The following is a 12989-nucleotide window of genomic DNA, read 5'->3' on the forward strand; positions in this document are numbered from 1 at the left end:
TGAGGGCTGCATCTGGCTCGCAGACAAGTGTCGCCATACTTCGCGGTTCCCCGCTGACCCAGCTGCTCCCCGGTCCTCCGCCGCCCGGGCTTAAAATGCTGTCAGCCCGGGCGGAACGCGGCAGGACAGCTGGAGTCAGCGGCACCGGCGTGCTCTCTTCTCCTCCCCCCCCCCGCGGCCCGGAAGAGGAAGTGGAGAGCATCGGGTGCCTGCGCGGGAAGAAGAGACCTAGCGTGGTCTCTTCTTCCGCGCAGGCACCCGATGCTCACCACTTCCTCTTCCGGGCCGCGGGGGGGAGGAGAAGAGAGCACGCCGACTGGAGTCATCCGGGTGCCTGCGCGGGAGTCATCGGGTGTCAGCCGGGTGCCAGCGCTGGAGTCATCGGGTGCCTGCGCGGGAGTCATCGGGTGTCAGCCGGGTGCCAGCGCTGGAGTCATCGGGTGCCTGCGCGGGTCTTCCCGCGCAGGCACGCTAGTGTCCGACGGGAAGAAGACTGCAGCGCGGCTCGGAGGAAAATGAAAATCTTCAACCGCGGCCGATGGGACTCCGCCTTCGCCTCCGCGAGGGCTGAAAATGAAGGAGGTTAGCGTTGGGAGGTGGCTGCTGCTGCCGCGAGTTCCCGGGGGGGGGGGGGGGGAAGGGGGAGAGAGAGAGTGAATGAGCGAGCAAGCATGTGTGTTTGAGATCCTGTGTGTGTGAGTGAGAGATTGCATGTATGTGAATGATTGAGAGCCTGTATATGAGAAAGAGAGTATGTCTGTGATTGAGATCCTGCCTGTGAGAGAGAGAGCATGAATGTAAGTTTACCATTGGGACCCTGTATGTGTAAGTTTGTAATTGAAAACCTGTTTGTTTGAAAGAGTATGTGTGTATGATTGAGATCCTTTGTGTGTGAGAGAGATCATGTGTATGTATGATTAAGAGCCTGTGTGTATAAGTAAGAGAGAGATCATGTGTGTCTGTGTCTGATTGACAGCTGGTTTAGGTGAGGGAGCATGTGAGTATGTGATTGAGAGCCTGTGTGTAAATGAGAGAAAGAGAGGACATGTTTGTAAGCATGTGAATGAGAGTCTGTGTGTGAGAGAAAAAGACAGCATGTATTTATGTGATTGAAAGCCTGTGTGTGTGTAAGCGTGAAAAGATAGACAGCATGTGTGTAAATGTGTAATTAAGAGCCTATATAAGTGAGAGAGAAAAAACATTTGTATATGTGAGTGACTGAGAGCATGTGTGTATAGGTGTGTCATTGAGAGCCAGTGTGAGAGAGAGCGCTGGTATGTGACTGAGAGAGGAGAAAGTTCCAAGCAAACCACCCCACCTCCTGCTAATTCAGAACAATCTCAGGACACCTGGATATCAAACGTTCCCAGGTATGCAGAGCAAAAAAATTTTTGTATCCTTATTATTTTTCATTACTGGATCTTTGTGTCTGCTATTTTGAAATATTTTGTTGGTATCTGGAAATGTTTTATATGAGTTTTTAATTATTGGATATTCCACTCATCAGCTGTTTCGAAATATGTTCTTTTTGTTAGTACAGTTTTACTGCTGGTGATTTTATATTTCTTGATTTGTTTTATAAGGATGTGTGATGTTTCTTTTTTCCTTTGTTACACTGCATACAGAGACTCTGGCTTGTTGCAGTTTCCAATTCAGTTTTTTCTGCATGCTTCTTGTTATGCGTTTTGGTCTCTTTATTCTATGTTAGGTGAGGGACAGCACGTGATTCAGGTGAGGTTTTCTGCTGGTGTGTAGTTTCTGTGTAGGACTCTATAGCAGCCTGACTTGGTCCGTTTTCCTAATAGGAGATGTATTGGTGTCTTAAGGCCTGGTGTAATATTTTCAGAGACTTATTGTACTTTAAAAGTGTGATCTTACATAAAATGCACACATTTACTTGTATTTAGTTTTAAACATATTGTATGGCTCTCATGGAATTACATTTTAAAATATGTGGCGTTTATGGCTCTCTCAGCCAAAAAGGTTCCTGACCCCTGAACTAGTGTGTGTCTGTCTCCATACTCTGAGCCTGACCGGTGGTCCCTCTCGGGATCTTCCCCCATGGGCGTGGTCATCTGCCACCAGCCCAAGGATCCACCCACAATTATCACAAATAATAACACTGCTAATTATCTTGCATGATATTAAATGTGTTTACTGTGTACTACTGGCTAGGTGAGAGGTCTGATTGAACTGGGGGGGGGGGGGGGGGGGGAGGGTGCAGGCTGAAGAACCAGGGGGGTCTTGATGACCTGGAAGCATGCATATTTTTAAAATAGGTAGGAAAAGTATGTGTGTTCAATGCATTGAAATATTCACTTTCAAGGCACTGAATGTACTCGTGCCTGCTCATACATTGCAGGTAAAGATACAGGTATTGTATAATATGCGCACATCTAATATGCATGGCTTATAATATCAGAAATATGCATGCAGCCTTTTATAATACACTTGGAAATGCTGCCGTGCACAGTTATTTGAAAGCTATCCTCCCAGGATTTAGCATTTAAAGGTGCAACATTTCATATCTGACCTTGTCCTTCATTTACATTGATGACCAGAAATGGAACAATTCAACAGTTATGATTTGTGTACTGTGATCAAGGCTGCTCCCCTCCTCCCTTCGCCCCAACCCTTCACCTAGTAACATGATTCATTTGGGAAGTTTGCGATCCCACCCTGTGATTTCCAAATTTTAACTTGTGTTTCTGAACTAAGGGCTGGGTTCATCATTCTTTGCAGAATGATGAATCCAGCGAAAAAGGGGGCGAGGGGCGAAGGGGGGGGGGGCGGGTCTGAGAAAAGCTGCAACCGTTTGCGCCATGGCGATGCGGTTTCGCCAGCCACAGTGTGGCCGGCTGCAGCCTTTCATGCAAATGGCGCCACTGTGAAAGGTGTGGCTATTTGCCGCGCTACTACCGGCGATAATGTTCCTCACATTATCGCCGGCAGCGGTACCGCAGCCGACTCCTCCCCTCCAGCTAATTAACTTCCTGTCGCCCGCGAAAAGCCCCTTTTTGTGTGCGATAAACATTTAGAAAATAACCCCCTAAGATTTGTAATGTGTGATTGATTATTTTGCTTTTGTTAATTTGGTGAGTATCAGACTTTTTTTTTTAACAATTATTTAAAGTAAATAAATAAGATTCAAAGACAAAAGAGTCAATGTACTATTCATTTTGACTCTGGAAGGGATTTAGGAATTGTAAAGTCTCACTATATGTATTGTTATACTTTCTTTACTTTTACCAATTTTAGTTTTGGCAGGCTAATAAAGTATTTTCATTTTTAACTTTCTGATCCCAAGTAGTGATCCACTTTTTTTTCTTTCAAACCCATCTTATGATTTAGGAATGGAAGATCATGCTTCATATAACAGACGCTGAATTTTGGGTCAGATTTATTTATTTCCCATTGGGCTACCGAGTCAGACAAAGCGTTCTGGTTAAAGTCGGTCCAGTGGCTCAGTAGCAGTGCTCCATACTGCCATGACGAGGACCTAGGATCAACTCCTGGGCTGGGGCTCTTCTTCCCAGTCTTGCCAGGGCTGAGGATGCTGTGGAGAGAGTATTTACAGCCCCTCCGAGGTGTGGGAGGAAGTCCCAGCCATTATGCAATGGTGACACCTAATGGCCAGACCCAGGATCCCAGTGTCCACGTTCTTGAGGGAGCTGCAGTCTGTGGTCCTTGGCCAAAGGCTGTCACAGCAATGGATGAGCCAAATGAAAATAGGGGTCGCAGACCAACAGAGGCTGACTCCGAATGAGTTGCTTCATCTGTACGTGCATGAACAAACAAGCCTCTGAGTATCTCTCTCAACTTCTTTTCACCTACAGTCCCTCTAGACAGCTCCAATCCTCCCAAAAGGCTCTTCTCTACTCCAGCTTCAGCTAGACTACCCTGTACAAGATTCCACACCTTCCCAAAATCTGGAACAAATACTTTCAGCCCGAGGCCTCGATCTGTGCTACCTCACTTTGGCCACACCTTCCCTTAGAGTCCCCTCAGCAGAGGCACTCAGTCTTTTAGACCTATTTACCTGAACCATCAAGTAAGGGCTTGAAGTTATATACCCTGGGCTCTCAATGCTATCCACTGAAAACTTGATTCATTGGTGATTGTAAATGACCTTCTACCAATGTACTGTAACTGTTGGTTAAAACCTGTTTTGTAATCTGTCCTGAGGCCACTTGTGAAAAAAAGCAGAATATCAGGAGGGTCCATGTTCAGCGCCACTTAGCCGGCTACGTTCCGGCTTATCCGGCTACGTATTGCGGTTTCAATACTTGGCCACTTATCTGGCTTAGGGGTAGGAGGAGAATGGGCAAAACAGGGAGGAGTTGAGTTAGCCTGATAATGTATCCAGCTATCTCTGGTTGGCCCATACACTTGTCCTAAAGTAAGCCAGATAAACTTATCCAGCTAACTTTAAGATAGTTGAATATATTCATCAGCTGGATATAGACCTCCAAATGTCTATAAATAAATAAATAAAAATGTTCTGTCTTGCAGGACAAAAGTATGGTCCATACACAAAACATAAAGCAAACGATTGTGTCAGAAGGGTCATTTTGCTGTTTCAGGCATCAGCCTGCAACATCTGTGCAATCCGAAAGTCACAAGTTTAAATGTCAATAAGGCTGACTGAGAGAGCCATCTTTCTCAGTGACACAATGCAGGAACCAATTCTGAATGATTTCTCGGCATGCCCGTAAAGTGTGATTCTAACAAACGTTTTGCAGAAGAGCACGTGAGACCCTTGCGTGCTATCCACGTCCTAGCACCTCACAAGTTCCATCCCGCAGTGATGACCAATGAATACGCTTCTGTCTTTTCCATATGATCCCAGCAGCCCCTTCCCAGCTTTCCCAGCTTTTTCTGATGTCTCAGTGTGTTAATAATCTCAAACGAACAACTCTGGCACTTAGTTCCTTTCCAGAGTTACAGTGGGGGCTATCATGTTGTAGCTCTCACCCCAGGCTCTTAAAGTGTGCCGGCAAACAAAGCTTGTGTAATCTCATTTTTTAACTGGTCTACAGTACAGCAACCCCTGAATAACCCATTTAAAAAATACCCTCAAAGACCTATTCTTCATTGCTTTATGGACTTATCCAAAAGTTTGTATTTGCACTGAAGCCAACAAAAGTGAATGAAGCCCTGAATCAGAGGAGCTTCAGAAAACCCATCAAACAGTACTTCTTATCTAGTATTAATAGAAAACCCCCACAGTTTGCAGGTGACATCGTTAATGACCTAGCAAAGCAGCAGTTCAATCGAGCTGAAAGTGTTTCGAGATAACTAAATGATGAGTATCATGGATACATTGTTGCTTCCAGGGCAGCACGTATTACTATACCAGGAGTCGGGAAGTCCCTGTCCTGAAGGGCCACTAGCTACCTGAGCTTTCAGGATATCCCCAGTGAATATGTGTGAGATCAATTAGCACAAATACTGTCCCAAATGCATGCAGATCTACCTTATGCATATTCATGAGGGATATCCTGAAAACCCAACTGGTTGGTAACCCCAGAGGACCAGAAGAATTCCCCCACTGCTGCCCTATTAGCTGAAAAAGAAAATATGTAAAATAAATAACTTCCACAGCTTGTGCTTGCTTCTGAGCATTTCCTTTCCATACTGGTCTCTTTTCCCTACTAGCTCCAGGCAGAGAATAGGATCAGAAAACATGGGTCACTGATAGCCCCCTGCAGAGAGTCAAGTTAAGTTGCCACCACTGTCCTCTATACCAGGCCCTGCAGCAACAGCAAATTCAGCAAGGGAATCCAGTGCAAGACTTGGGAGCCCTCACGCGCTCAGAGGCCCCGCGGCACCCCCTCTTCTGCCGCAAGGGCTTCCTGTTACCATGGAGACCGGGGCAAGGGGGCCCAGGGCCTCTCAGGCCCCTGCACTGAATTTCCTTGACGTTCCTGCTGTGGCGGGGCTGGGAATGCTATGGAGGACAGAGGTGCGCCTGCAGGCCTGGATCGGTGGGTACTCCGGCGCCTATCAAAATTTGGCTCTGGGGGCAGTTCCCTAGGTTGCCTTGTACCTAAATCCAGGTCTGGCTGGGGGGGCCAGGGAAGAAAAGTCCAGGCAGATAATGGAATTTCCAATTCTATATGCGCAGTTTCTCACCCGGAATCTCAACAGCACAAACAGCAGGGTAGTTTCATGCCCCCCTACCATAAGCCGATTTTCAAAGAAAAACGGCTCCTGTAGTGAGAAGGCATGCAGGTGGTTTTTCTGAGAATACTTTCAAAGTGGAAGTATGCACGTAATTTTGTTTTGCAAATTATATCACCAAAGCCACCCGCACACACTCACTCGTGCTAATTTGTACAGGAAGATTTTTTTTTTTTTGGTGCGGTGGGGAGGGGGAGAGAAAAATCACATGCGCAACTCTTCCGCCCCCAATAAAAGATTGCAACTAAATAAATAAATAAACCCATCCCCGGCAATGCCTCCCCGTGTGTTTGTGTGCACACAGGGGCGGGCAGTTCTCTAGAAGCCCATTTCCATGGGCAACGTACAGTTTTAGCCAGGGAAATGGCTCGGAAAGTTGAGCCCTCCCTGTGCATTGTGAACAGAACCCCCTACAAAGCGAATGTGATGGAGGCTCTATAATGACACTGAGGCTTGTCATAAATTTCATCTGTTTCCAGTATGGCTAAGAATCACAGCTGTATGGAGGTTAGTGCAGTAAGTATAGCTGTGTTTAAAAAAGCTTTAAAAAAGCTGTGTTTAAAAAAGGATTGGATAAGTTCTTGGAGGAGAAGTCCATTACCTGCTATTAAGTTCACTTAGAGAATAGCCACTGCCATTAGCAATGGTTACATGGAATAGACTTAGGGGTAGATTTTCAGACGAGCGCGAACAGCCTACTTTTGTTTGCGCTCCAGGCGCAAACAAAAGTACGCTGGATTTTAGTAGATACGCGCGGAGCCGCGCGTATCCACTAAAATCCTGGATCGGCGCGCGCAAGGCTATCGATTTTGTATAGCCTGCGCGCGCCGAGCCGCGCTACCTCCCCCCGTTCCCTCCAAGGCCGCTCCGAAATCGGAGCGGCCTTGGAGGGAACTTTCCTTTGCCCTCCCCTCACCTTCCCCTCCCTTCCCCTACCTAACCCACCCACCCGGCCCTGTCTACACCCCCCCCTTACCTTTGTCGGGGGATTTACGCCTCCCGGAGGGAGACGTAAATCCCCGCGCGCCAGCGGGCCTGCTGCGCGCCGGGCCGCGACCTGGGGGCGGGTACGGAGGGCGCGGCCACGCCCCCGGGCCGTAGCCACGCCCCGTACCCGCCCCCCAAACGCTGCCGACACGCCCCCGGAACGCCGCGACGACCGGGCCCGCCCCCCGACACGCCCCCGACACGCCCCCCTCCGAGAACCCCGGGACTTACGCGAGTCCCGGGGCTCTGCGCGCGCCGGGAGGCCTATGTAAAATAGGCTTCCCGGCGCGCAGGGCCCTGCTCGCCTAAATCCGCCCGGTTTTGGGCGGATTTAGGCGAGCAGGGCTCTGAAAATCTACCCCTTAATGTTTGGGTACTTGCCAGGTTCTTATGGCCTGGATTGGCCACTGTTGGAAACAGGATGCTGGGCTTGATGGACCCTTGGTCTGACCCAGTATGGCATTTTCTTATGTTCTTATCTATTGAGGACTCAGACAGATACTCTTTACAGACAAATCTATCTGTCCATGCTTTCAAAGAGTGAGCAACAAGGTAGAACGGACTCACTCTGGGGTAAGAGATTTTGCAAGGCAAGTTATAAAGCTGAATGCCATATGCTAACAGATTTATGTTTCAGGCAAAATTAAGATAAATAAACTGCAAAAGGGCTGCTTGAACAGTTTCAAACTAGCAAATACTTTGCTTAAGGCAGGGGTGGCCAACTCCAGCCCTCAAGAGCCACAAACAAGGTCTGGTTTTCAGGATATCCACAATGAATATGCATGAGATAGATCTGCATACTTTATAAGGCATTACATGCCAATCTATCTCAAGCATATTCAGTGTGGATATCCTAAAAACCCAAACGTAATTTGTGGCTCTTGACATCAGAATTGATCACAGCTGGCCTAAGGATTTGATTTCCTGCAATTTCAGGAAGGGAAAAAAATCCTCTCTCTAAATCCCCCCCCCCCCCCCCCCCCCCAAAAAAAAAACCAACCCAACCCTGTCCTTGCAAAAACCTGCACAAATAGTACCATGCGACTTTCTGCCCCATTCTTAAAATTAGAATTTTTAGCAAAAGTCTCTAGGGTGCTGCTTTGTGCTGAAATTTATGAATGCACAATTTTGTGTTTGTATTTTCTTTCAGCTGGTAGCAAAGAAACCCATCAGCAAAATATACACAATTTCATAATTTTGTGTGCAAAGTGACTTGCAAGATTTTTGCACGTTATTTTACCCAGAACTAAATCTGTTATGTTTAGTCTTACTGCACACCCAAAAGCAGATTATTGCACTCACATCAAATTTTATTTAAAAAAAAACAAAAAACAACCCAAAAACAAATAGTGTATTTTTAAAATCAAAGAATATATCAATTTTTCTTTGTAGTGTAAAAATAATACATGAATATTTGATTTTTAATACATGAATATTTGATTTTGTTTTTTGAGAGAGAGAGACAATTTTATAGAATTAAAATTGCAATAAATGTCCCTGTTATTAAACATACCATTTTATATCTTAAACTTGATAACTGTACCAGAAAACATTCACTAGTGGCAATAGGCAGCTCTTTTAAAGGCAAATTTAAAAGCCCTTCGTGTGCCAATGCCGGGAGATATGTGCACAAGCTGGGCCGGTATGCGCCGAGCAGATTTTATAAGCCGCTCATGTATACGCGTATCTCCCGCCGCGTGCACAAGTGAAACATTTCTAAAAAGGAGCAGAGACTGGGCGTGGTCCGGGCAGGTTGAGGCCTGGCCAGGAAATGTGAACGTAAATACATACATGTCCTTGTATGCAGCGGGGTCCCCTGCCAAGTAAACTTACTTCTGCTATGGACAGCGTGTAAGTATTAAAACAAATAAATCTAGGCTAGTCAGTGGGGTTTTCAGGGTCGGGGCTAACGGGGGGAAGGAGGCTATTAAACTAGGGATCCTGTCAATGCACATCAAGTTCAATTTTGTGATCGTTCAATGATCCAGTGATTACTACTGGATGGTACTCAAGGAGGCTTGAGTACCATACCCACCTTAGGATCCCAACCCAAGAAGGTGACGTGCCAGGAGTTTCCGGCTCATATCTATATCTATATAGGGTTGGAGGGAATGGTCTGAGTCAATAAATAAAAGCAACATCAATCGATCCGCAGCAGTGATATATATTGACTAGATATTCATAGTTCCAAAGTAGATCCAACTGATTGTCTGAGCTGTAGGCGAGTAGGGGAAATAGTCCCTCAGTATTTGGACTATTTATGGGAGGAGATATTGGAAGAAACAGGAGGGGGAATTTTAGAGGTGACATGATGTGTCTCTGCTGAGATTCAGATAGAAAGAGTAAAGGAAAATGACTTTGTGTAGCATGTATAAATACCCACACATAAACAGACACACACACACTACAGTACAAGTGAGAAACATTGGTCTCAAATGGTCACTTTCACGTGAGGAGTACAATTCAAAATGGCAGCATAGTTTCTTTTCATTATTCCTTGGTAAAAACATTCCTTCATTTCAATATGTCAGAAAGATCTTGTTTGCTTATTACTTGCTCTCCAAAAGGAGCACAACAGCTTTCACAATAGCTGATCTTGTCTCAAAGTTCCTGCACTTAGGGGTCAATGTACTAAAGTATGCTAATGATTTCTCAAGTGTTAACATGTATTAAAAGTACTGTTAGTACACGCAATCTGGTTTATGCGTGTTAATTAGCTCACAAGAGTTTTAATGAAAAACCTATGCTAATGAAATAACAGGAAGCAAAACTATACAAAAGAGATGCTGACCAGCTAATTGACAAATAGGTGCAGAGTTTTTACTTTTATTTTATGTTGTATTAATTATTTTTTTCATTTTCTTTCAGTTTATTGGTATCAATATATTGTATGTGATTGAGTATTATTTTATGTATGTAAATGCTTTGATCTGTGTTGAACATATAAAAATGGTGGAATCTAAAATGGATTAAATAAATAAATAAATAAATGCATTACCTATTCATGCACAGATGAATAACGCATGTTAAAACATGCAATAGTGAGCACAGACACGTTAATACAAAAAATCTTAACTACACTTTGGAGAGGTATAGTTAAGTTTCTGTGATAATGTCTGCATTAATGCACTAACTTTTAACGCTAGTAAATTAACATAAAATTCATTTGCATGTCGTTAACATGGGCCATTAACATGAGCTAATTACGATGTGCCAACGGTAGATGTTAATGCACGCTAGTACATAGGCCTCCTCATTAGCAGCCAGCCCCTGTAACACCAAAACAATGGCAACAGCCAACTTTAGCCTCAGCTTCATGAGTTTCATGCTATATCGTCACAAACCAAAATAAATAAATAAAAAGATACAATGGGCTGAAGTGAGACTATATTATAATAATTTGTAATGATTTTTATGTTTATTGATCAATAAAGCTATCAACAATGTAATGATCACATCTATTGTATGAATATAGATTTTCCCATTCATAAAGAGACACATGGTATAGACATGTTTTTCAATGCTCTAAACTGCATTTTAAATGGCGAAAAATACCTTCTATAAACTTAAACATATGAAAAATGTAAAAGCTAATGAGTGTTTACTGACCTGTCTCTACTCCTCCTTGATGGAAAGGCAGCATTGCAGCCAGCCACGGTGCAGACATGCATCTCCTTTAAATGAACATTTCTGTAGTGAAGCTTCACACTATAAGAACTTTTAAAACTTTTCTTGCACACGTAACAGATTTTGGGATCTGGGCTAGAGCATAGGTCACCTTCTGGGGAGTATTTTTGTGGGCTGCCATAGCTCAGTGATGCAGCTAAACTTTCATGAAAAGCAGCCATGCCTGCACTTCCTCCGTTATAAAGTCCATATTGGCTCATATAAAACATATCATAGGTAGGGTCTGTAAACTCTTCCTTCACCTTAATTACAGCTTGAGGGTGATGAGAATCATTGTGGTTTTCATGTGGCTTATCACTGTTTATCACAGATTTTTCATTACTTTCTCTATGAAGCTGAAGGCGATCATCACTTTCCATGGATTCCTCATAAAACTTTGGCTCTGAGGATTCAGACTCATTTTCAAAGTCTCTTTCATGTTCTTGGTCTTCTGAAGTCATGCTCTCTGCTCGTATTTCAGTCCTTGAAACACACCTGTTTCTACCATTTTTAGAAAAACCCTTCACAGACAATCCTGGGCTCATCTCATCTTGGGAATGGTTATGATTGTCATGGGCAATATCATTAACTATGACACCATGATCATTGATCTCCTCATCATCATCATCATCAAACTCATCAGCAGTATCAATGATTTCTTTCTCAATCTTAACAGGCATGCTTGATTTCCTTGGTTTTTTCTTAGGAGCAAGCTCCATATTAGTTTCATGGGTAGGCATACTCATGGCAGGCGGTGGCTCTAGAACATGAGGTGGTAGTGGAAGGGGAGGTTGCTCTACAGAAATGGGTACTGGCATTATGGGGCTGTTGGCTAGTGAGGTTGGAGGGCTCACTATTTCTCCAGGATTTAGCAAACTTCTATAAAATGGAGGAACAGGCTGCACAGTCTTTAAAGCTGGAAACACTAGCTGGCTAGGGAGAGAATTTTGAAGAACTGGGTCTAGTGGGGGAGTAGAAAAGCCCATTAGAGGCCGCCCAGGGCTTGTTAAAGAAAGATTAGATTTTGTAGTTGCTATAACTGGAGTAGCTGCCCCTGATGTGCAACGGATTAGATCTTTGTCTCTATTGTTTCGTAGCATGGGCATATGAAGACGGGGATTGGGGTTTGCACTGTGACGATTGCGACTCCGAAGAGAGCTGAAGACCATGTTGCACCCTTCAATGGTACATCTGTGTTTGATCTTTAGATGAACAGCATTGTAGTGGATCTTCAGGGTACCTTTGTCATAGAAGGTTTTGCCACAGGCATTGCAAAATACTCTCCCTTTTCTTGATGACGAGCCCATCCTCCTCATTCTGTGAATCCTGAAAGAACTTCTTGTGTGTTCTGGTTTCACTAAATCATTGATGTGTCCACTACTATGAACAGGGGAAGAGATATTGTTTGGCTCAGATTTAGGTTCCACATTTGTGATGCTGGACAAGGCATTCCTGTTGGGAGTCTGTTCATTCACACGAGGCATAGGGGACACGTCCGATTCACTAGTTTCTTCAGGTTCTTTCTGGCCTGAGAGGCTAGGCTCCTGCAACCTCACTCCTGGCTGTTCCAGCAGGAGGCCATTTGGAGGCAAGCCCAAGAGCGGAGCAGAGACTGGATTTATGTACTGGAATGGAAGCAGGAATGCCAGGCTATTGGGGATGTTTTCAAAATGATGAATACTGGAAGGGTTGCTATTCTCTAGATGAGCAAGAAGACTTGGGCTCCTGGTGCGATTGTTGCTTTCAATAAAAGTCCTGATATCAGAATCCGCCTTTGAAGACAGTACTGCCACGGCCTGCCCTTCTTTTTCTTGAATTGCCATCAGCTCCACAATGGATTTGGTTTCTCCAAACCTCAGAAACTGCTGAAGGGTAATAATCTCTTCTTCCCGGGACATGATAGCCCAACGGTCCAGCACCTTGCCTGCAGCATCCTGTAGGCCATATCAAAGAAACAACAAAGACAAACACAAAAACTTATTGATTCTGCATAATCATTCAATTCGATTGAAGGTGCTCTGCTCATGAAACACTAGCTTGGAAAGCAACAGCAACATGCAAAGACTGTTAATAGAAGTTGAACCACATAGGAAACTTTTCTGCCATGCAAATGGAGTAATTAGAGTCACAGTTAGAGAAACAGATTGTGTTTA

General features: G+C 44.5%; 1 protein-coding gene across 4 annotated transcripts in view; it reads right to left on the reverse strand.

Annotated features, from left to right (window-relative positions):
• Positions 1 to 12989, reverse strand: part of BNC2 (basonuclin 2) — a 1148851-nt gene that overhangs the window by 162190 nt on the left and 973672 nt on the right. For all 4 annotated transcript variants that reach the window (XM_029608627.1, XM_029608611.1, XM_029608619.1 and 1 more), the window contains one exon: positions 10780 to 12770. In XM_029608627.1, coding sequence (XP_029464487.1) covers positions 10780 to 12770 — 1991 coding nt within the window. The remainder of the gene's footprint in view (positions 1 to 10779; positions 12771 to 12989) is intronic.

This window comes from Rhinatrema bivittatum, chromosome 1 (assembly GCF_901001135.1).
Source record: "Rhinatrema bivittatum chromosome 1, aRhiBiv1.1, whole genome shotgun sequence".
Classification (NCBI taxonomy): Eukaryota; Metazoa; Chordata; class Amphibia; order Gymnophiona; family Rhinatrematidae; genus Rhinatrema; species Rhinatrema bivittatum.